Source organism: Myotis myotis, unplaced genomic scaffold (assembly GCF_014108235.1).
Source record: "Myotis myotis isolate mMyoMyo1 unplaced genomic scaffold, mMyoMyo1.p scaffold_m19_p_12, whole genome shotgun sequence".
Classification (NCBI taxonomy): Eukaryota; Metazoa; Chordata; class Mammalia; order Chiroptera; family Vespertilionidae; genus Myotis; species Myotis myotis.
Genome location: NW_023416316.1, coordinates 45,981,373 through 46,006,195, shown reverse-complemented (window position 1 = coordinate 46,006,195; position 24,823 = coordinate 45,981,373). Strand labels below are relative to the sequence as shown.

General features: G+C 39.4%; 1 protein-coding gene across 36 annotated transcripts in view; it reads left to right on the top strand.

The window, feature by feature from the left end:
• The window catches only part of RFX3 (regulatory factor X3), a 272,040-nt gene that overhangs the window by 39,498 nt on the left and 207,719 nt on the right, over positions 1–24,823 (top strand). For 28 of the 36 annotated variants that reach the window (XM_036331005.1, XM_036331009.1, XM_036331001.1 and 25 more), the window contains 2 exons: positions 1,063–1,121; positions 4,786–4,858. The exons of 2 other annotated variants lie outside the window; for them this stretch is intronic. In XM_036331005.1, the coding sequence (XP_036186898.1) occupies positions 4,825–4,858 (34 nt within the window). In that variant the 5' untranslated portion in view covers positions 1,063–1,121; positions 4,786–4,824. Of the gene's footprint in view, positions 1–650; positions 811–1,062; positions 1,122–4,785; positions 4,859–24,823 lie in introns of all 36 variants that reach the window. 6 more of the 36 variants (XM_036331004.1, XM_036331006.1, XM_036331003.1 and 3 more) reach the window with 1 other exon arrangement.

The window sequence follows — 24,823 nt, the reverse complement described above, 5'->3', positions numbered from 1 at the left end:
ACACACAAACTACTAAAATTTTGCAGCACACCAAAAAATATATTTTTTGCAGATCTGATAAAAATAAACGTATAATTTTGATTGATAAAAAAAACTAGTAATTACCTACCTTTTTTGCTCCAAAGTGACTTTTAAAAATCAGTTGCCTATACTTGTATATAAGTTTTTCTAGTACCAAGAATTAGCTAATCAGATGCAACCTTATTATGTGATGTGACCAATAAGATGCAACTGTATTATATGACCTATGTATTTATGGTTCAAGACAGGGCATTCATACTGGATAGCTATTGTTATATTGATTGTGGTCTTTTTTTTTTTTAATTTGACAATCTAAGGGAAAAGAGGTCAGTACCCCTGACTAGTTAGGTGTTGCATGTTTCAGAAATCTTTGCAGCATACCAGTTGAAAATTGCTGTTCTGTAGCATTGATGGTGGTTATAGTGAATCACACCTCTGGATATTCATGCCCATGTGAAGTCCCTTTCCTTTCAATCGGGACTGGGCCAGTAGCTTATTTTACAAAACAGAATGCCACAGAATTAAACTCCTCCAGATCTGGATGTAAGCCCTAAGAAGGCCACGTCGTTTTGGCTTTAGTGTTTCGGGAGACCTGAATCATCATGTAAGAAATCTGGCTACCTTCACAGAGACAACATTTGGAAAAGAAGTCACATGGAGACAGAGAGGCCCTGAGATTGCATGGAAATAGCAACCTAGGTACCCTAGTACTCTAGCTGAGCCCACCTCCCCCCTGCCAGCTGAAAGTAATCACGAGTAACCATCAGCAGGAGAAACAGAAGTGCCTAGGTAAGCCCAGCTTAGCCTGCAGCATTACAAACAAATGGTTATTTTTCTTGAGCCAGTAAGTTTTGGGGTGGTTTGTTACACAACAATAAAAAAAGCAAAAGAAGCATAACAGTGTTCTTGAAAACAAAAGTTTTGCTAAAGGATATTTACTTTGCTTGTCCTCTTTTGACAGTTTTGGTCATTCCATGGCTTGCAAATATCATGCAATATTGAAGAGGGATAATAGTAATAAATAATTCTTTTCCTTTACAGAAGCTCACCTTATTCTACCACAACTACATGGGTTTGGCTGATACTTGGGTGAACCTGAGGTAAACCAATCTCTCCATACTGATTCTCAGGCAATAGGGTTGCTGTCTATGTTCAGGGCTCTGATTCCTCTTCTCCGTTAAGTTTCTCACTCTCAGTCTTTTGTGACTCTTTTCTCCCTGTCAGAGTTGTTGGATTTGGCCTGGGTCAGCCAGGTAAGATAAGGTGGAGTAGTCTTTCTTCCTCACTTGCACTTATTTCTGTTATCCAGAAAAGACTTGGGCAAGTCTTTTGGGGCTGAAAGTGGATCTAAGACCAGGAGTCACCTTATTTTTGATCATTTACATATTAATTAGCAGGGAATATATTGAGCCATTGCTCATGCAGTTTAGTTTTTCCTCTCAGAGAGTAGAGTCTCTACTATTTAACTTTAAATATTGAAATATGGTTTTTTTTCATGTTTCTACTAGAGATAAGAATCAATGATCCAAAAATTTATAAGTATAATTTTTTAAACAAATTTTTTGTTAAAATGCTTTTTGTGTTTAAAACTACAAGAAGATAGATTTAAAATTCCAGAGATTGATTGGCTTTCACATTGGTGGAACGAGGGCCTCCTTTTATTTGCTCAAACAACAAAAACATGGACAAAACAATTACAACCAACCATTTCAGAATTCTGGCAGTTAACCAGAGAATGAACTGAAAATCCATGGCCCAAGAGAAAACTACTGAACCATGAGAAGACAGTGGAACCTGTGACATTTTAACTAGAAGTGATTTCCATCTTTCCTCTTTCCCCAGCTTAGTGATATAGCAAAAGCTGGCAGCATTACAGACCAGACAGTGGAGAGATCTGACCACTTTTGGATATTCATTAAAAACACCAGCTCCAAAGCACAGTTGATATGTTGTCCAAGCTTGCAGCTCCCTGGGAAAACTCTATTCTCAGAGAGTGGTTGACTATTTGATTTGACTCAGAGCTCAGCCCAGTTGGGAAAAGAAGAGGCCTATCAGGGTTTTGCTGAAACAATAGCAACTGTTGGCAACATATCCCCTGCTTAAGGCTGTGATTTCAGTTGGGGCAAACAAGTGTCTGCTCAGGATTTTAAAAGGAAATCTTGGAGAATTAGCCAACCCTAGGGAATTTGGAAAAGCTCCAAAGTATTCCTGGGGATCTAAAAGGTTGCACAATGTGCACAGCTGTGCACATGCCCAGGAAAGACCTGGGGAAGGAGATCACCTATGGCTGAGGTTTTATGTAAGTAGGAAAAGAAAGCTAGGACTGTTTTATAAATTGACTGAATTTCAAAGGTGTGACTACTCATAAAAATTCCTTGGGCAAATGATGGAAGACATACAGGCAAACATTTAAGGAAATCCTCTAACCAGTCATTGGTTTGACCACTAAGTTATACTGACCTAGTGTGACTCCTAAAAAGCCAGGCTTAAAAATAAAAATAGGACTTAAAAAAAATTAGTAGAGGGCTCAGTGGCCAGCACACTACAGGGAACACAGAATCTACAAAATTAGCTCATGAAAGTGCTAAACTATTTGTAGTGTCATCAATAAAAACAAAATCGGTGTTAAAAATCTTGGTGGGGCAGTGTGGAGAATTTGACACTACAGTTGTTAAAATACATTATCTAAAATGTTCAGTTTTGAACAAAAAATTGAGACATGCAAGAAATAGGAAAGTATACCACATACACAGGAAAGAAAACCACAAAAATCTGCTAAAAGAATTAATGTCCCATCGGGATCTCAGATCGGGGCTTAATAGACAGACTTTAAGTCAGTTTTTATAAATATGTTCCAAGAACTAAATGATATCATGTAAAGAATTAAAGGAAGGTATAAGAATGATGTCTTGCTAAAGAGAATATCAATCAACATAGAAATTATTGGAAAAGTACCATATGAAAATTCTGAAGTTTAAAAGTATAATAACTGAAATGAAAATTTACTAGTTGGGCTTAACAGATAGGAGTTGACAAATGAAATAATTTGTCAATTTAAAGATAATTCACTAGAGATTATCCATTGTGAGGAATAGTAAGAAAATAAAAATGAACAGAGCTTAACAAGATCTATGGGGTGTCATCAAGTGTGTCAACGTATGCATAATTGAAGTCCCAAAAGAAATAATGGCAGAAGACTTAATTTAAAATATTAATCTACACATTACTCAGTGTACTTTAAGTTAAATAGTGCTATCCACAGTTAGACACATCATAGTCAAATTTACAAAAGTGAAAGAAATTTTAAAAGCCGAAAGAAAAAAATAACATGTAAAAGGAATTCCCAATAAGATCAATAGCTAACTTAATCAGAAACCATGGAGGCTAGAAGACATTTTCAGAGTATTAAAAGAAAAAGACTATCAACCAGGAATTCCGTATTTAGCTAAACTTCAAAGATGAAGGAGAAATTAAGACATTTACAAATAAATGAAAATCAAGAGAATTTGTTGCTTGCAGACTGACCCAACAAGAAATATTAAGGAGAGTCCTTCAGTTTGAAACAGAAGGATACTAGACAGTAAACTCTAATCCACATGAGAAAATAAAGAGCAATAGTAAAGGTAACAATGTGAGTATTATGAAAGATACACATGGAAATACATTTTTTTTTCTTTGTAACTTTTTCTCTCCTGTTTTAAAAGACAACTGCATGAAGCAGTAATAATAAATCTTTGTTGATGAGCTTATAACATATAAAGACATAGTTTGTTTGACAATAATAATTAAAAAAAGAAAGGGAAGGGAATGGAGGTATATTGCAGGAAAAAAATTTACATAGGAATTAATTCAAACTAGAATGTTTTAGGTTGAAATGCTAATTGTAAATTCAAGGGCATTCACTTAAGGAAATAACACAAAAAAATTAGTGACAGAAACAAGAAATGAAAAAGGTACATTAGAAAATATCTAACACAAAAATGTCAGGAATTAAGGGATATATGATATTACAGAGCTGAAATATTCTCTTAGAGACGTTATAATGTATAATTTTCACATTAAATCATGTCTTTATATAATTTTTACCAGTAGAACATTTTGATTCATGGAGCCTCTTAAGGACTTAATTTTATGGTACTACTAGACACTTCTCAATAGATTTTAAAAATATGGTATAAGAAAAATGCACCAAAGTCAAGTCAGTGTAAAAAGATTTTATTAACCCTAGTTCTTAAATTGTGGCTTTGTTTCCCTGGAGATGAAACAGCAGTATACAGAAATGAGAGATACCTTTGATTTTGTTTCTAAAATTTGAGTATGGAAAATTTAGTTATTTTCTTCCTCTAAAATGTGGGGGGAGAAAGATGAACAAAGGATTTTGGAGGATAGAGGAGATAATGGGGAAAAAAGGTTATGCACATAAAAAAGGGCTGTTGAAAAGAGAAATGTCCTGGGCAGGATATTTCAGAAGTCTTGAGAAGTATTTTTTTTATCTGCCTTTTCATATATTATTGGTTCTGTTCTCCAAAGGTGCCCAGCCCAGTGGAGATGTGATCTTATATGCATAGAAACTTCAACCCATTTTTAGCTTTTTGGTATGAAGAAAGTTTACTTATATCAAACAATATATGTAATTTCCTTATTATATCCATTATTATATGTTATATTAATACATATTATATTCATTTAAAAGTGTTTTAAATGAATTTTCTTACAAATGAGTTAAACTGTCATTTAAAAACGAAATTCTCAATTTGTTTTCAGTCCAGGACAGTTGAAGAATAAAGCATAGTTGCATCAGTAATGATGACTCACTCAACTGGGAGCATCTCTCTGGGTGAGAATAAGTAAGATTTTTAAAAGACCTCTGAACAGTTCTGATATGGTATACCTCCTTTTCATTATCAATTATAAATTTAAACCATAGATTGAAACCATTATAGAAATTGGTATTATTAAGAGATGACAAAGATTAAATTTACTCATGTGAAAACTGTTTTTTCTTCAGTGATATTAAACCTCTCCAACACTTCTATTAACCTTACTAGAGTTTTCAAGACATTTTTATTCTTAGTTTTTTAAAACCTTATTAACTGTTAAGTGTGCAGTACAATAGAGTTAACTATATGCATACAGATCCCTAGAACTTTTTCATCTTACAAACTGAAACTCTCTACCCTTTGAAGAATAACTCTCTTTTCTCCTTTCCCTCGGCCTCTGGTAATCACTGTTCTACTTTCTAAGAGTTTGACTACTTTAGATGTTTTATGTAAGTAGAGTCATGCAGTGTGAGTGTTTTTGTGACTGTCTTATTTTACTTAGCATAATGTCCTCAAGGTTTATCCATATTGTAGCGTATGACAGATTCCCTTTTTTTTTTTTTTTTTTTTTAGGCTGAGTTATGTTCAATTGTATTTGTATACTACATTTTCTTTATTCATCCACCGATGGGCATTTAGGTTGCTTTCACCTCTTGGCTATTGTGAATAATGCCACATTGATCATGGGTGTACAAATATCTCTTAGAAATCTTGCTTTTAATTTTTCTGGGATATACTACTAGTATGTCCAGAAATGGGATTGCTAGATTGTATAGCAATTCTGTTTTTAATTTTTTTAGGAACTTCCATACTATTTTTTATAATAGCTGCACCATTTTACATTGGTAAGACCAACAGCACACAAGGGTTCTAATTTCTCCAGAGCCTTACCAACACTTGTTATTTTGTTTTTTAAGAAATAAAAAATATATATATTGGCCATCCTAATCATTCCTGGGTTTTTAACTTACTGCTAACATGTAAGGCCTTTGTTTTGTTTACTTATTTTTCCCTTTCTTAAGAAACAGAATAGTTATTTTAGGAGGTTTCCTGTAATTATTGCAAGTCTTCACACTGCTCCCTGACCTCAAACACTAGAACACCATTTGGGGCCAATGTTTGTGTTTTCTTTTTTAAGGGTAAACTTGCCTTAATAGCATCATCATAATGGTGATTGCTGTCTCTGGGCTGGCTTATCGGCTCTGGTTTCCAAGCAGCCGATAAATGCCACATCTTTGAGTGTATGACTTCAGTGTATACCTAATGTGTTCTTCAACTCTCTCTGAATATGGTGGTTTCCATGCAGCATCTGCTCGTGAACCTTGCTGTCAGCCAATCTCCACAAATGTCTTGCTAAGTGGAGTTGTGCTGCCAAAGACTATGCTAAATGCTGGTAGACCAGCTACCTTCTAGTGCCCTATATTTGATGATCCTGTCTAGGCATTTAATAGTATGTACAGTTTATAGGTGATGTTTATGATTATGTTCAAGACTAACAGATATAATGCTTATAATCCATTTAGTTCTCACAGCTGTATATATTTCAGCATTTTCTGTTTTGCATACGCTTAGATTGAATTAGGATCTCAGTGTTGCTTCTAACCTCTCTGACTCTTTTAAAGACTATACGGTAGTATTGTAAGGTTGAAACAAAAAAAGAAACACTTTGAATCTGTATTAAAGTTTTGACTCTGCACTTGTTGGTTGATTTACCTTTTGATGTGTCTTATCCCCTCTTAGGCAGAAATTTCATCTGTAAATGGAATATAATGATACCTTTTATTTTTAAGGCTTCATTAATATTGTGAGCTTGTGTTTTTTGGGAAGCCTTTTAACCAAGGAGCCTGTCACATTAGAATTTCCTTCCTTCAAATAGTGAAGGTGAAGGGCATTTCAAACTCAGTGGTACTTTTTTTTTTAATCCTCACTCTAGGATATGTTTTCATTGATATTTAGAGAGAGAAGGAGAGAGGGAGGGAAGGAAGGAGAGAGGGAGGTAGAGAAAAAGACAGAGAGAGAGAGAGAGAGAGAGAGAGAGAGAGAGAGAGAGAGAGAGAGAGAGATGAAGAGAGAGATGAAGAGAGAGATGAAGAGAGAGAGAGAAACATTGATCTGTTGCCTCCCATAAGCTCCCCAACTGGGAGACAGAGAGAGAGAGAGAGAGAGAGAGAGAGAGAGAGAGAGAGAGAGAGAGATGAAGAGAGAGAGAGAAACATTGATCTGTTGCCTCCCATAAGCTCCCCAACTGGGGATGGAACCTGCAACCAAGGTATGTGCCCTGGCCTGAAATCAAACCCACAATCTTTCGGTGCATGGCACAATACTGCAATCAACTGAGCCACCCAGTGAGGGCTCTAGTGGTACTTTTATGAACCATATTTGAATATTTGACAGGAGATATCTTCTGATATGTTTGATTCACTAACACATCAATTAACTATCCTTTTATTAGGACCAAGGCCTTTCCTCGTAGTATATAGATTTGCTAATTGGAACTCCAAGTCTTTCATAAATCTACATTCATAACAAATAATTTCCAGTTTACATTTTGTTTCTTAATGTATTTTAAAAATTTAGACAATTGAGAAGGAGTGGCTCTCAAAGTGCGATTCCCAGACCGGTAGCACCAGCATTATGTAGGAATTTCTCAGCATGCAAAATTCTTGGCTTTAGCCCATTCTTACTGAATCAGACTCCATGGGGATGGGACTCAGCAATGTATGTTTCCACACAGCCTCCATGCTAACATTGGGAACAACTATTCTATATTTTATGCTTTACTCCAGTTTTTATATTTCTCTTACATTTGCCACCCAGCTCCTTCCTCACCCCAGGCCTTCACCATATTTTTGTTTATGTCCATGGGCCATGCATGTATGCATATAAGATGAAATTTATTTTTAGTTACTCGCAGATCTCCTAAGTCAGTATTATGGAGAAAGCAGAGAACCCACCCAGTGGTTCATATGAAAGATGTGTGCCTTTTATTCTATTTATTTAATTTATTTTTTTATTCTTAACTCCAAACAGGGAAATGTGTAGCAGCTAATTCTTGAAGTAGAAAACATATGAAAATGTTCTTTCCCAGCCTGAGACTGGCTTTTGCTCTGTCTTTAGTGCTACTTTGATTTTTGGGGAAACCAGTCATGTGTGGGGATAATTCAGTTCAACACATCCTGATGACCAATCCTGTCAAAGTGCAGGTGAAGTATGTGCCCACCTTTGAGATCCTGAAATCTGGCCTACTGAATTGCAAACATTGCTCTTTGGCTATATTCTGGATGGAGTTTTGATTGAGCTGCTTTTTAAAATATTTGTTTTAATTATTTGTATATTTTTAACTACATTGCTAATCTCACAAAGGGAAAGGGCCTAAGTAGCCTGTCTGAATCAATTATGAATCATCTCGTTACTGCAATAGCTGGATGGTAGTACTGCTGTGAAACAGTAATTGAAAACTACCTAATGCAAAGAAAATAACTATTGCATAACATCATGAGGATATTGTATATTGTCTAGTAATAGCAGTACTAGTTCCACTGAAATAGTTATGGATTTGATATTGCTTAGTCTTCATTCTTCAGTGACACAGCAAACCAGTCATTCCACCAACAAAGTAATACATGCTATAAAACTCATGAAGAAAGAAGGAATGTTGCTTAAATGCTTAAGATGGACTGAAGGTTTTGTTAGATACAGGCTCTAAACCCACATGTTAGATATGCTTAGCATAAATTGTGAGCCTGTTTAAATTTTACTCTTCTGTCTGGAGAAGTATTTATGAAAGTAATGAAAATTTTAACTTTGTTCATAATTAAATTGAGGGCACAAATTACACATAATAATTATAGAATAGGTTTTGAATGGTAACTATAAGCTAGTGATATGTATGTGTTGTATCATTTTATAGAGGCACTGTCTTTCTAGAGTGGCATTATCTATGTTTTATCAGTGAGAAAAATAGTAAGCTGCTGACTTGCCCAAGATAACTTCTTACTAGTAGGTAATGGAGTTGGGATTTGAACAGTAGTTTGTTTAACACTAAAAGCCCAACCTTTTAACTACTACTTTACACCTTAATATCCGGTGCTTTAATATTCCTGGCCTGCTTTCAAAAACTTCTCTCTTCCTGTCAATTCCAGAGATAACATTCAATAACTTGACAACAATGACCTTTCTAAACAAATACAGAGTGTTACAGAACCAGATGGCCAAAGATTATATTTTATTTTTCTGGCTCAACATAAATTGACTGATAAAATCCAAAAAAGATCCTTCTGTGTCCTAGGACTTCATCAGGCCACATGGCAAGCCAGTGCCCTTTATCAGGAGCCAGTCATGAGTACAGAACCTTATGTCTTTATACCGTAATTTAGATTAGGGCCTAATGAAAGGGCAAGAAGCTGGTTTACTAAGTGAGATCATTCTGCGCTTTAGTAATGGCAGTGCATTTGGGTAGGGAGATTCCGAGGAATTAAAGACAGAAAGGCAATGATACTGTCTGTGCCATTAAGTGGATGTAAGCAAGGAGAAGGCGATTACAACTTAACAGACTGCCAACTTAGGCATCTTTTTTTTTTATCCTTTTGGGATTTAAGTAGGATTTTTGTTATAATTAGAAACTGTTCTTGATCATTCAAAATTGGGTATCCTTTTGACAGTCTTAGATAAATATTTTTAGAAAATATGTTTATATTATAAACTTATTATATTAGAAACATAAGTTACTATATCACACACAAGCATGAACATAATGCTTTCATGAGCTCAGTACACTTAGTAAAGTTCAGACTTAGACCAGATTATACAGGGTAAGAAAAGAAATGTTTCAAAGCTATATTGAAGCCAACATGTAATTGACAGTAAATTTCAGTAACAAAACAAGCACTGGACTTGGAGTTCCTCAGCCGGCCTATGTTTGAGGCTTATGTAAGGATCCTCTAGCAAATGGTTTAAATTCTCTGAGTCTCAGTTTTCTTTACTTGTAAAATGAGGTTAGCGTAACATTACCTGCCTTCTTTCATTACAGAGTTGTTCTGAGGACCAAATGGGGGGCATGTGACAGTTATGGTGATGTACAAATGAATGTTGTTATTATGGTTGCATCTGCTGTGTAATGGAAAGTGTTCCCAGTTGTGAATAGGATAGACATGCATTTCCAATTACTCTGTATTTAGTATAGTTTGGTGATTTGGGCCAAGGCACCATAATAGTTTAGAGCCCGCTCACCTAATCTCTCTTACAGAGTTATAAGAATTACATTAGTGCAAATGCTTTCTTAAAGTTTTTATAAAACAACTACAGGCACGTTCACCGGTGGGGTCCCATGGCCTGGTCTGCAGGGATCAGGCTAAAACTGGCTCTCCAGAATCCCTCGAGCGGTCCTGGATTGCGAGAGGGTGCAGGGCAGGCCAAGGGACCCCACCAGTGCACGATCGAGGCTGGGAGGGACCACAGGAGGACTCCAGGGTGTGTCCGGCCTGTCTCCAGCAAATATAGCAGGAAGCTAACCTACCGGTCAGAGCGTCTGCCCCCTGGTGGTCAGTGCGCATCATAGTGACTGGTCAAACGGACATTTAGATTATTAGGCTTTTATTATATAGAACTAGAGGCCTGGTGCACAAAAATTTGTGCACTCAGGGGTAGAGGGGGGTTCCTCAGCCCAGCCTGTGCCCTCTCGCAGTCTGGGACCCCTCGGGAGATAACGACCTGCTGGCTTAGGCCTGCTCCCAGGTGGCAGAGGGCAGGCCTAATCCCTAGGTGCAGCCCGTGGTCGGGCTCAGAGCAGGGCCGATTGGGGAGTTGGGGCGCCGCCCCCTGTCATGCACAGAGCAGGGCGGATCGGAAAGTTGAGATGCCACCCTCAGTCACCCTCAGGGTAGGGCCGATTGGGGGGTTGGGGCACCGTCCCCTGTCACACTCAAGGCAGGGTCGATGGGGAGGTTGTGGCGCCACCCCCTGTCACGCACAGAGCAGGGCCCATCAGGGGGTTGGGGATCTCCCCCCGTCACTCACAGAGTAGGGCCGATAGGGGAGTTGGGGCACCGCCCCCTGTCACACACAGAGCAGGGCGGATCAGACGGTTGGGGCGCCGCCACTGTCACACTCAGGGCAGAGCCGATGGGGAGGTTATGGCTCTACCCCATCACACACAGAGGAGGGCCCGTGGGGGGGGGGGGGCGGTTGGGGCGTCGCCCTCTATCACCCACAGAGCAGGGCCGATCAGGGGGTTGGGGCGCCGCCACTCTCACACTCAGGGCAGGGCCGATGGGGAGGTTATGGCTCTACCCCGTCACACACAGAGCAGGGCCCGTGAGGAGGGGGGGTTGGGGCGCCACACCCTGTCACACACAGAGCCGCAGGGCGATCAGGGGGTTTGGGCACTGCCCCCTGTTACGCTGATCCCGGTGCTGGGAGGCATATTACCCTTTTACTATATAGGATAGAGGCCTGGTGCATGTGTGGGGGCTGGCTGGTTTGCCCTGAAGGGTGTCCTGGATCAGGGTGGGGGTCCCCACTGGGGTGCCTGGTCAGTCTGGGTGAGGGGCTGAGGGCTGTTTTCAGGCTGGCGGGTGACTGAAGCTCCCAACTGCTCCTTTTTTTCTTTTTTCTTTTTCTTTTTTTTGATTCTGGGCCAGCTTTAGCTCTGAGGCTCCAGCTCTTAGGCATCCACTGCTGAAAGCAGGTATCTGGTTTGTTTAGGTTCTATAATCGAAACTCTGTATCAATTCCAGTTCTGAGATCCCGGCTCGCTGAAAGCAGTTTTCTGGGGTTTTGTTTAGTCTCTATATTTGTTAAAATGTTTTTCAAACTGCAGGCTCAGAGGCCGGCAAGGCAGGCGGGGAACGTTGGTTTCCTCCGTCACTGAAGCAAGCAAGCCTCATGTTAGTTTCAAGCTGCCTGGCTGCCGGCCGCCATCTTTGCTGGCAGTTAATTTGCATATCTCGCTGATTAGCCAATGGGAAGGGTAGCGGTCGTACGCCAATTACCATGTTTCTCTTTTATTAGATAGGATGATTGGGTAGGAATTATAGATAACATTACTAAGATAGCATTACTATCGATAGCATAACTTTCTGAACAGATTTCAGAAAGTTAGAAAAGAAATAATCAGAGGTTTCTTAGCTGTTACCAAATATCTTAGCAAAATAAGTAACCCAAAGAATATTAGAATGACCCTTAAAGTCATCAATTATATCCTCTTCAACTTAAGACTAAGGATTTCCTCCTAATTATATTTTTCTCATTTATGCTATTTTTATATTTATACACCAGCATCAGCAATTGTAAAGGATGGCAATCATCTCTCAATCTTGATAGATACAGCTTTCTAAAAATGTAAAGCCAGACAAGAACTCTGTGAGGAGGTAATATTGTGCTGTGAAATGAAGCTGGGCTTTGTTGGCAGAAGTCGAGATGAAATCTTGATCCTGCCAATACTAGTTTAGGGTCCCTGGGAAATGTACTTAGAGTCTGGTACAGTGTAGCTACTTAAACTATACTGTTTCTTTTTTTTGTTTTGTTACAATTTTGTCTTTTACCTGATTTTTAAGTTTCAATGTTTGGTTACAGTTTACAATCACTATTATTTTGTATTAGTTTCAGGTGTACAGCACAGTGGTTAGACAGTCATGTACTTTATACTGTTTATTTATTACATAGGCCATGTATGTGTCTGTACCTTAACTATTTTCACGTTACTCTTTTTTTTCAATAAATCTTTATTGTTCAGGTTATTACAGTTGTTCCTCTTTTTCCCCCCCATAGCTCCCATCTACCTGGTTCCCACCCCACCCCATGCCCTTACCCCCCCCCCCACTGCCCTCATCCGTAGGTGTACAATTTTTATCCAGTCTCTTCCCGTACCTCCACATTCCCTTCCCCCCAAGAAGTCCACTCCCTTTCTATCCCCCTGATTCTGTTCTATTAACCAGTTTATTCTGTTCATCAGATTTTTTATTCACTTGAGTTTTAGATTCACTTGTTGATAGATATGTATTTGTTGTCACTTTGTTGTTCATAATTTTTATCTTTACATTTTTCTTCTTCTTCCTCTTCTTAAGGACACCCTTCAGCATTTCATATAATACTAGTTTGGCAGTGATGGACTCCATTAGCTTTTTCTTATGAAGCTCTTTATCTGACCTTCAGTTCTAAATGATAGCTTTGCTGGGTAGAGTAATCTTGGTTGTAGGTTCTTGCTATTCATCACCTTGAATGTTTCTTGCCACTCCTTTCTGGCCTGCATAGTTTCTGTTGAGAAATCAGTTGGCAGTCGTATGGGTACTTACTCCCTTATAGGTAACTAACTGTTTTTCCCTTGCTGCTTTTAAGATTCTCTCTTTGTCTTTTGCTCTTGGCATTTTAATTATGATGTGACTTGGTTTGGTCCTCTTTGGATTCCTTTTGTTTGGGGTTCTCTGTGCTTCCTGGACTTGTAAGTCTGTTTCTTTCACCAGGTAGGGGAAGTTTTCTGTCATTATTTCTTCAAATAGGTTTTTAATATCTTGCTCTATCTTCTTCTGGTACCCCCATAATTTGGATGTTGGTACGCTTGAAGTTGTCCCAGAGGCTCCTTTTGTTTTTGTATTCTTTTTCCCTTTTGCTTTTCCGGTTGGGTGTTTTTTTTTTTTGCTTCTTCGTATTTCATATCTTTGACTTGATTCTTGGGATCCTCTAGTCTGCTGTTGGATCTCTGTATAATATTCTTTATTTCAGTCAGTGTATGCTTAATTTCTAATTGGTCCTTTTTCATATCCTTGAGGGTTTCACTATATTTCTTGGAGGTTTCTAGAAGATTCTTGAGTAACCTTATAACCGTGGTTTTGAACTCTATATCCAGTAGTTTGCTTTCCTCCATTTCTGTCATTTGTGACCTGTTTCTTTGACTCTGCATTTTTTATGCTTCCCTGTGTTGGTAGAGTGGCTTTGTGTGCTAGGTGTCCTATAGGGCCTAGTGGCTCAGCCTCCCTAATTACCTGAGGTGGACACTCCTGGTGCACCCCTTTGTGGGCTGTGTGCACAGTCTTGTTGCAGTTAAGTCTTGATTGCTGTTGGTATCACTGGTAGGAATTGACCTCTAGGCCAATTTGTTGTGAAGACCAGTTGTATCTGTAATGGGAGAACTGCTGTACTGGACACACCCTTATGGAGCAGGACTTGCTTCAGTGGGGCTTTGGCATTCACCGAGTCTGCCCCCTGAGTGTGTCTCTTATGGATGTGAAGAGTTGTAATCTGGATGGTTTCACTCTGACCACTGACTCTTGGATCTCCAAGGAGGTGCAAAGTCAGCCACTGCCTGAGGTCACCCAGCAGGAGCTACAGAGAGATCTGCAGATTCCTCCTCTTTTGTTTGGGGTTTGGAGGTGCCCAGATGAGGCCCAGCTGTGAAGCAGTGCAGGCTGCTAATGAGCCTTAGGCCTTCTTTTGGAAGCTCTGGGGTTCTCTGACCCAGCTACAGTTTGACAGGTTTTTAGGTGGAGAAAGGCCAGGCCATTCATATGCAAAAGCCTCTGCGCACAGCTTGGGTGGGGTTGTAAATTGGGTGGGGCGGGGTCTCAGGGAATCACAGAGTGGAGCAAACCACAATGGCTGCCAGTCTGCTCTGCCTTGGAGAAGTCCCGGGGTCTCTGTGTCCCAAGGCCCCATGCAGGAGCAATGACCACTGCAAGCACCTCTGTGAGAAAGCCACCTCACATTCTGGCCCAATGCCAGTCAGTCCAGTTTCTCTCCATATGAGTCTGGGTCCCCAGATTCTCACCCAGTACTGGAGTTCAGAGCAGTTGGGAGCTTATATCTCCCTCCCGTTTGAAAGATACAACAGTGTACCTAACTGCCAGCCCCTTTCACGTGCCTCCATACCTCCACACTTCCACACCTCTGCACTTCCTACCGCACTCAGTGCACTTTTCGCTTTCCTTCTAGTTGTAGAATTTCCACTCAGCCAGCCTCCCGTGGCTCTGGATGATATTAGTTTTGTCTTTTATTTGTAGTTTTAATGTGATTGTGTGCGGCAGCAAGTTCAGGTGTTTACCTATGCCACCATCTTGGTTGTCCTCACATGTTATTCTTTGAATGTGTCTTGATTTTTTTCTATCTTGTCTCCATCAAATACAGTAGTGATTTCTCAAGATTACAAGGAGGGGTTGTATCAAATCAGAATCTTGGAGTTGTGGGACAGCTAGCTGTAGTTAGAAAAGGCTTCACTTTAAGGCTGGTTTAGGAACTTAAATATGAGCTATAATTAAAACATTTTTATAAATCCTCACCTGAGAATATGTTTTCATTTATTTTTTAGAGAGAGAGGAGAGGAGGGAGGGAGAGAGAGGGAGAGAGAGAGAGAGAGAGAGAGAGAGAGAGAGAGAGAGAGAGAGAGAGAGAGAGAAAGAGAGAGAGAAGAGAAGAGAGACACATTAGCCAGTTGCCTTCTATGCATGCCCTGACTGTGGATTGAACCTGCAACATAGGTATTTGTCCAGACTGTGATTCGAACTCACAAACTTTTTGGTGTACGGAAGGGTGGTCCAACCAAGTGAGCCACCCAGCCAGGACTGAAGCTATAATTATTAAAATCATAATTATGTTAGGCAATATGTTGGAATTTTTCTTACATTATTGATATTGTAGTTTTCAGTTTATGTTGGTTTTAATTATACTAGGAATTACAGTGTTTAAAATATTAGCAAACTAAATGGGCAGTGATTTCATATGAAATTTAAAAGTAATATTGAGTCTCTTCCTGTAAGAAGAGCTTTTCTAAAGAAAATACAAGGAAAATAATGTTTTATCACTGAAAATTCAAAGCAAATGAAGAGAATACTTATGTTTGTCATGAATAATAATTACCTTTGTGTACTTTTTAGAGCACAGGGTTAAGAGATTCCATTGTTTATATATTAATGATGTTTATTTTTCTTCAACTTATTAAGAGTATTATTTTAATTTTTATTTGATATCCTAAAAATATACAAGTTGATCTTAAATCTGAGAAAAGAAAATTCAAAACCAAGTCGTTATTTAGTTCTAGATTCTAATGGGACTAGAATGGGAAGTTCAAGATTGGTAGATAAAAAGAATAAATATACAAACATATGTGCCTATGAGTCATTGTGACTTTCCTGTCATTTATCAGCATTTCAACTGTGGGAGATGTTTTCCTTTCTCTCTTTTTGTTAATTAAATAAATGGATTGAATTTCTCCCTTGATCATCTGTAACATAATTTCATTGTAACCAATAGTCTGTGGGCTTTTAGTTGAATTTTAATATGAGTTTTTCTGTGGAGAGGCTTATATCTGTCTAAATTTTAGTTACACTAATTGGAGAGTGGATATTATAAAAAATTGATAGTCAGTTGTTTGAAATATTACAATGAATTGTTTATGAAAAAGGATACAATATGTAGTTTTACCTTTTTCAAAAAGAAAGCAATCGGGCAAAAATATGAGAAATATTTTCAGTTGTCCAAGGCTAATGTTGACTTAAGTAGGTCTAGTACTTCATGGTTGACAGCTGCAGATAATTAGCTTTTTCTTCCTTAACAAAGAAAGCAAATGGAGCTGCAAGACATTCATTGCCTTTTCTGTCATCATAATAATAATGTATGTATTTAACTTCTGCAGTTCCTTAAATTGATTTAGTGCTAAGCTGCCTACATTACATATAATAGGAGTGACAACTGAAAGCTGCAGCACATATTTGCGTGGCAAAAGGGAGCAGTGATTGACAGCAGAGTTCCTCTCTGCAAGAAACAGCAGTGTGTGGATCTCAAAAAAGGGCTAGATACATAATTCTTAAAATTGTAGAGCAGATTCACAAAATGAATTTTAAAATGTGATTTATACCTTGGTGTATTTGAGTGTCTTGTTCTTGGCTCTGGGTAAGGGGCACAGATGGGCAGAATCTTACCTGACTGCTGAATATTAGGAAACTCTTTTTAAGCATAGTAGTATTTAAAATTTAAGATTGATAACTTCCAAATTATCGATCAAATTATGACTTTGTACCCAGTAACTGAACATTTCCTTGAACTGGAACTGATTCCCCTTATTTGAAGAAGCTAAATAATGCATCTATTCAAAGATTTTAAAACTATACATTATGCTATTCTTCAGTAAAAATATCCATTTTCAAATGTAAAACTTGAGGTATCTTTTCTAGAAAAGGTAATTTTATAAAGCTTGGTGGTTTCTTTTGGTTAGAGAGTGGCTAAGTGTGATCATCTTTCAAAAGTACTAAAAATATTCTGCAGTTCCTTTGTTTCTGCCACACACGCCCAGAGGCTGTGGTTAAAAAGACAACCTGGTGATTGCTGTGGAATATTGCTCTCTGATGAGCCTAGAGTGCTGGGCTTCACACTATAGTATGAAAGTGAAGTGCTTTTTGTTTTGGTGACAAGTCCTGTGTGTCATGAGGTGGAGGGAGAGCTCTGTGTGTCCTTGTACATTGGCAGCCTCTACTGGCCATTGCAAAGAGCAGCAATGATGACCTTTGTTCTTTCCATGTCACCTATGATTTTAGTTCGGCTCAGCCCTCACCTCTCTGGTCCTAATCCTCTTTCTTATCCCCTTTTAAACACTCGTTATCTATTGGATTGGGATCTCGATTTATACCTTTTAAAGAGCTACTAGTTCAATGTTCTCATCAGTAAACTAACATTATGAATGGAATTCTTAAGAATCTTGGGAGGAGTTACAAATCATAGCCCTGTCCTGAGAAACAATTTCATTTAAGGTGTAAGAGATATTTCATCTTCTTGTAGATTTTAAAATACTCTCTCTGTTGCACACTTTTGATTAGGCATTTATTTGTGGTTGGCAAATAACCCTGATCCCCTGAAAGAAAGCCTTGACTCAATGATAGATTTAATTAAACATGTATTTATTAATTTATTATTATTTAAATACCAGCTAACAGAGGTATCTAGAAAGTGGGCATGACGTCTTACTGGGCATTATGAATATGGATACCTCTGTGGGTTGGTGGAAGTTCTAGAGACTTTTAAGAATAGACAATTAAACTGTAAATAAAATAATCAATGACAGTAAACCATGGGTTATTCTGGTTTTAGGGGTAGAAACTTGCATAATGTTTTACCAAATATCTTTGTGTTTGGGGGATAATATGACCACTAGAGAATATATCCTCCATGAAATAGATCCATTTGTTCTCCCCCCCCCCCCCCCCCGTCTCTGGCTGAATAACATTAAGCTTCAAAATATACTTTCCTAAGCCTCTGTTTCCCCTTGTTTAAATCAATTGTTGTGAAGCCTGGTTGAGATAATGTATGTGAAATTGCCATGAGCTCTGTAGAACTCTATTACTTCTATTGCTGCACAGTAAAGAGACAAAATTCCTAAGTCAAGGATTTCCATATGGCTTCATTTCTGTACTGTGCCTGGCATATATTAGTAATAGGGACCCAATAAATGTGTCTTGGATAAATAAATCTTATCTTCCAATCTTACCTTGTACTTCTCTCTAATCTTCAATTCAGATAGTCTACTTTCTCCACTGAAAATGTTGCTCAGATAGTCACATCTGTGTCAGTCTTGTGCCCATTCAACTTTTTCAAACCTGTTGTTCAGGAATAGTCAGGTCTCTCATAGCTCATTTCAGTCCACCATTGCTGGCAGATAAAGTTTAGTATAAGGTTTAGCAGGTTGTTCGAAGAGGGGATACTAACATGCTGACAGACCACTGATACTCTGATTTGTAGGCTAAAGACTTCATATTGTAAATGGTTTGGGGAAGGTCCACCTCTCAAAAAGACTCATATACATGTTGTCATCAGTTAGAGTCTTTTATTTTTAATAAAGCATCCTTTAAAATATATGAACATGATTAGTAAGCAAGTCCTCATATACTGATACAGTTTCCTGGTGAACATAAATTAAGTGAAAAAAGGCAGAGAAATTGGAATGACAGACCGAGTTTTCCACTGATAGATACCCTTTTGCGTTTTTTGTTTGTTTGTTTTGTTTATTTTTTAGCATTTTCACATATTCAAACTAGCTATAGTTATTCCTTGGGTAGATAAGTTATCAGACATTCCTACAAATGTATGTCTTCAACATATACTAGTATTTGATTAATTTATTGGCTTTATTGGGGTGTAATTTACATACAACATAATTCACTGATTTAAAATGTACAATTTGATGAGTTTTGGCAAATGTAAACAGTCATGTGCCCCTATTATAGTCAAGTTACAGGACATTTCCACCACCTCCAAAAGTTTGTAGTCATTCTTCTTATCCACAGGTCCATGACAACCTCAGATCTGCTTTATGTCATTGTCTTGCCTTTTCTGTAATTTCATGTAAATGGAATCATACCATATGTAGTTTTTGTACCTGCCTCTTTTAAACTGTGCATGATTCATGTAATTTGTTCCTTTTTGTTGTTGAGTAGTACTTTATTACATAGCTATGTCACAATTTGTTTATTTGTTGTACAGGTTTCTAGTTTTTGGCTATCTACACTAATAAAAGACAAACTTGCAAATTGACCGTACCTTCACTATGCCTTAAGCCACGCCCACCAGCCAGTCAGAGCAACTATATGCAAATTAACCCAACCAAGATGGCAGCTGGCAGCCACAGATCTGGAGCAAGCAGGAGGCTTGGTTGCCCTAATGATGGAGGAAGCCAAGCTTCCTGCTTGCTGCGGTGGGCTCTGAGCTCCACTCAAAGCAACAAAGTTTCAATTATAGAAGGTAAATAAACCCCAGATACCTGCTTTTAGCTGGCCATGGCCACAGAGCTGGAGCGAGCAGGAGGCTTCCTTCCCACCCGCCCTGGCTGGCTCTGAGCTCCACTGAAGGCAACAAAGTTTCAATTATAGAAGGTAAATAAATCCCAGAATAAAAAAAAAAAAAAGGAGAGGCTGGGAGCTTCTGTCTCTGGAGGGGCTTGGCCAGCCTGAAAATGGCCCTCAGCCCCTCACCCAGACTGGCCAGGGACCCCAGTGGGGACCTCCCACCCTAAAGGGGGTGTGCCCAGCCTGAAAACAGCCATCAGCCCCTCTCCCAGACTGGCCAGGCACCCCAGCAGGACCCCCACCCTGATCCGGGACACCCTTCAGGGCAAACCAACTGGCCCCCACCCATGCACCAGGTCTCTATCCTATATAATAAAAGGGTAATATGCAAACTGACCTTAACAGCAGAAAGACTGGGTATGACTGGTCACTATGACACACACTGACCACCACGGGGAAGACGCTTGATGCAGGAGCTGCCTCCTGGTGGTCACTGCGCTCCCACAGGGGGAGCTCTGCTCAGCCACAAGCCAGGCTGATGACTGCCAGTGCAGCGGTGGTGGTGGGAGCCTCTCCCGCCTCCTCAGCAGCGCTAAGGATGTCCAACTGCAGCTTAGGCCTGCTCCCCGCTGGCAAGTGGACATCCCCCGAGGGCTGCCGGGCTGCCAAAGGGATGTCTGACTGCCAGCTTGGGCCTGATTCCCCAGGGAGCAGGCCTAAGCCAGCAGGTGGTCATCCTCCAAGGGGTCCCAGACTGCAAGAGGGCATAGGCCGGGCTGAGGGACCCCCCCCCCACCCCCCGCCCCGAGTGCACAAATTTTTGTGCACCGGGCCTCTAGTTATGAATAAAGCTGTTATGTATATTTACTACACCTGTTTGTATGGGCATATATTTTTATTCACTTGGTAATTAAGTAAGAGAGATATCGTTGAGTCATATGATAAGGTTATGTTTATATAAGTAACTGCCGAACTGTTTTCCAAAGTGGTTGTACCATTTTACATCCCCACTGCTAACATATAAGAGTTCCAGTTCCACTATATCCTTGCCAACACATGGTATTGACAGTGCTGTTAATTTTACCTATAGTTCTAGTGAATATGTGGTGGTGACTTATTGTAGTTTTAATTTGTATGTCTCTAAATGGCCCGTGATGCTGAGCATCTTTTCATATTCTTATTCATTTGCACATCTTTTTTGGTAAAGTGTCCAAATCATTTACAATATATTTTAAAAGAATGTTATTTTTTATGTGTCCTTATTGATTTGTTTTTCATTTTTATTTATTTTTTTAAATTTTTTTAATATATATTTTGATTTTTTACAGAGAGGAAGGGAGAGAGAGAGTTAGAAACATCAATGAGAGAGAAACATTGATCAGCTGCCTCCTGCACATCTCCTACTGGGGATGTGCCCGCGACCCTGGTACATGCCCTTGACCGGAATCAAACCTGGGACCTTTCAGTCCGCAGGCCGACGCTCTGTCCACTGAGCCAAACCGGTTTCGGCTGATTTGTTTTTTAAATATTTACATCTTTTTCAGAAATATGTCTTACAAACTTTTCCCCCATGTCTGTAGACTTGTGCTTTCATTTTCTCAAGTGTGTCTTTTCAGAGAACAAAAGTCTCATTTTGATCAAGTTTATCAATTTTATTCTTTGGACGTTTTGTGGAGTATTAAAAATTTTGGTCTAATCCAATGTCACTTAAATTGCCTTATGTTTTTTGTCTCCGAGTTTATAATGCAGGTTGGGGCAAAAAGTAGGTTTATAGATGTTCACATGGAAAATAATGCAATAATAAATAATACAAGAATAACTGTGTTCTGCCTACTCACAACTATAAACCTACTTTTGTCCCACCCTGTATTATCTGTAGGTCTATAATAAATTTTGAATTCATTTTTATATATGATATGAGTCATTTTATATCTTTTCATGAGTATCAGTTTTTCCAGGCCCATTTCTTGAAAAGACTATAATTTTTTTCATTGAATTACCCTGTCATTTTTATTGAAAATCAACTGGCCATATACATGGGGATATATTTCTGTTCCAATTTTTTTTATTGCTACCTTTACATCAATATCTTACTTTCTTGATTACTCTAGCTTTATCGTCTTCACATTAGGTTTTATATAATTCCTCCCATTTTGTCTTGTGTTTCAATTTTTATGTGGTTATTTCAGGTCCTTTGCATTTTCACATAAATTTTTAGAATTAGTTTGTCATGTTCCATAAAAAAAACACCTTTCTGGGAGTTTAATTGGAATTGCATTGACTCTGCCAATTTCAGGAAAATTAATATCTTAACAATATTGGGTGTTATGATCCATGAACATGATATATTTATGTGTTTATTTAGGACTTTGATTTCCCTTACCAATGTTTCCTAGTTTTCAGTGTATAATTCTTGCGTATATTTTTAAAGTTTATCTCTAAGGATAGCATATATTTGGTATTAGTATAAATGATATTGTTTGTTATAATATCCTACTAGCTTTGCTAGTATGAAATACAGTATGGATGATGTTGAAAATATTGACCTTCTAATCTTATAATGCTACAAAATATACTTATTCCTAATAGCTTAAAAACATCTGCAGGAATTTTTGCAGAGATAATCACATTATCTGCAAATAAAGACAGTTTTATTTTTTTTCTAATTTTTCTGGCTTGTGTTTCTTACCATATTGCATTGATTAGGACCGCCAGTGTTGAATAGAAATGGTCAGGAAGGGTAGCCTTGTCCTCTTCCTGATCTTAGAAAGGAAACATTCTGATTTGCACCATTATGTGTGCTGTTAGCTATCGGTTCTCTGTATAAGTACTTTCTCAAGTGGAGGAAGTTCCATTTTATTTCTAGTTTGCTGAGAGTTTTTATTTATGAATGAATGTGAAATTGAGATAATCTTACGCTTTTTCTCTTTTAGTCTGTTACCTGACTTCTAATGAAAATGCTACTTTGACCTTATTGGATGGCTTTTTCTATGTTGGTGTTAAAACTGTTCTATCTTCATCCAAAGCACATTCTGTGATCTTTAGAATAGGATGACAAATGCTATTTACTGACTAACATGGTATAGGTTAAATTTGTTTTAGAGATTTGGGAAATTGGATTAGATGAATAAAAATTATAATAAAAAACAATTTATGTTAACATGCCATGAACATTTTTGTTCTCTTATATACTTCCAACCATATTAAATGTTTAGTTTTGCTATGAGTTTTAAAAAATTGTTACGTATTTTTATGTAGCTAGCTTAGACCATAAACTCCCTGAGGAAAAACTCTATGCCTTGTAAATCATGTAGCATATTCGTGCTTTGATAAGCAACACATTAGAATAATTAGATTTCAGAACTACTTGAAAAGTTTAAATTATATGAAATAGAATTCCATGAGGGGCTTAAATAGATCCTTTTTCATTTAACCTCTTGTAACAATCATGAATTTGAAATTTCTCTCCTATATAAATTTGCTATATGCTTACATTGTAGCAGATACCACCTACATAATTACATAAGATAGCTATAACTAAATTATTATTTGATATGTAACCATAAATCAATAGCTATAACTGAATCATTAAGCATATTGTTGATACTTTGCATGATTATATTTTATGAAGTATCTCACCCCATGAGTCGAATTTACATTTATTTACTGTATGAAATGACATAAAAAGCCACGTTGCAAATTGCTCTGTTAAAGGCAGCAGTGGGACTACTTCTATAATGTATGTTTAAAGTGAATGTTAGTGAAAGAAAGAAAAAAAGAAATCCTATATAATAAAAGGCTAGGGACCATAAGTGTAATGACTGGAACGACCGACCACTCGACCAGTCGCCCTGAGGTGCATTGACCACCTCTTGATCCCTCCCCTCCCCTGCCCCCAGTGAACAGGGAACCACAGGGAAGTGGGTGGGTGGTGTCAGGGCGGGACTGGGGACTGGCAAGCGGGCAGAATGGCTGACCTCTTGGTCCCTCCCCCAGCCCACAGGCTTCAATGGATCAGTGATGGTGAACGGGGGAACTGGGGTGAGTGGCAGGAGGACCGGGCTGGCTTTCCGGCTTTTGGGATCCCCAGCTCATCCCCTGCTGCTCACGGGCTCAGGTCAGCGGGAAAGTGGGCGCCAGCGACTTCACCTCCATGTGCGTGCACCAGACCAGCTGCTGATGGAGCGCACTGCCTGCTTGGGCCGCTCATGCGGGTCCTGCGGCAGCCACTGCTGCTGCTTCTGGGGCTTGCAGTGCTGACACAAGCTGCAGGGCGCGCCCGCGACCTATCCGTCCCACTGGCGAAGGCAGCGTTCGGCCTGGAGACTGGCGAATGGGTAGAAGATGGCCCTGATCACAGGCTAGGCCTAGGAACCCTACCTGCACGATTTCGTGCCCTGGGCCTCTAGTAGTAAATATCAGGGATGGGTGGTATAACCTGTTGGGAAATGTCAGATTTTATAGATTATGATGACCTGTGATTTTACCAGAAAACTCATTCTCTGGAAATAGTACATCAAAGTGAGAATATAATAGAAGCATTGGAAAGCTTTTGTAGTTTTGTGTTGCACATATAGTAAAAACTAGAGGCCTGGTGCATGAAATTCATGCATGGGTGTGGTCCCTAGGCCTGGCCAGCAATCGAAACATGAGCGTCTAGTGTGGAAGGGCAGGTCCCAGCTGACTTCTGGGCCCACAGGCCCCGCGCGCCCCCCTCTGCCTGAGTCATGGTGCCCAAGTCCCCATGCAGAGATGCGATAAGTGCAGCCGGATGCCACGGGCTGGGGTGCAGAGTGCGCCTCTGGGCAGCCCAGTGGTGCCACACAGAAGCTAGGCAGGCAGTGCACTCTCTGCAGCAGACCTCGCAGACTGGCTCCTGCATGAACCAGTCAGGCTCCCCGTGGTCCTGGCAGCTGCGGCGTGGCTCACCCGAAGAGGCAATACGGGTGCAGGGCAGGCTCCTTGAGGGCTCCCGCACCTGAGTGCGGGGGCTTCCCTGGCATGCAAGCCCTGGTGTCCCCAGGGGAAAGTGGCAGGAGGAGTGAGAGCGAGCTCGGTGTACACCCCACATTCTGACCGCACCGCCATCCCTGTCACCCCTGCTCCCAGGTAGCCGGCAAGAGGTCGCAGTGCATCACTGATGCCCACAATGTTATGTGACGCCCTCTGGTGGTCAGCGCACATCATAGCAAGCGGTCAAGCTCCCGTGGGGACAATTTGCAC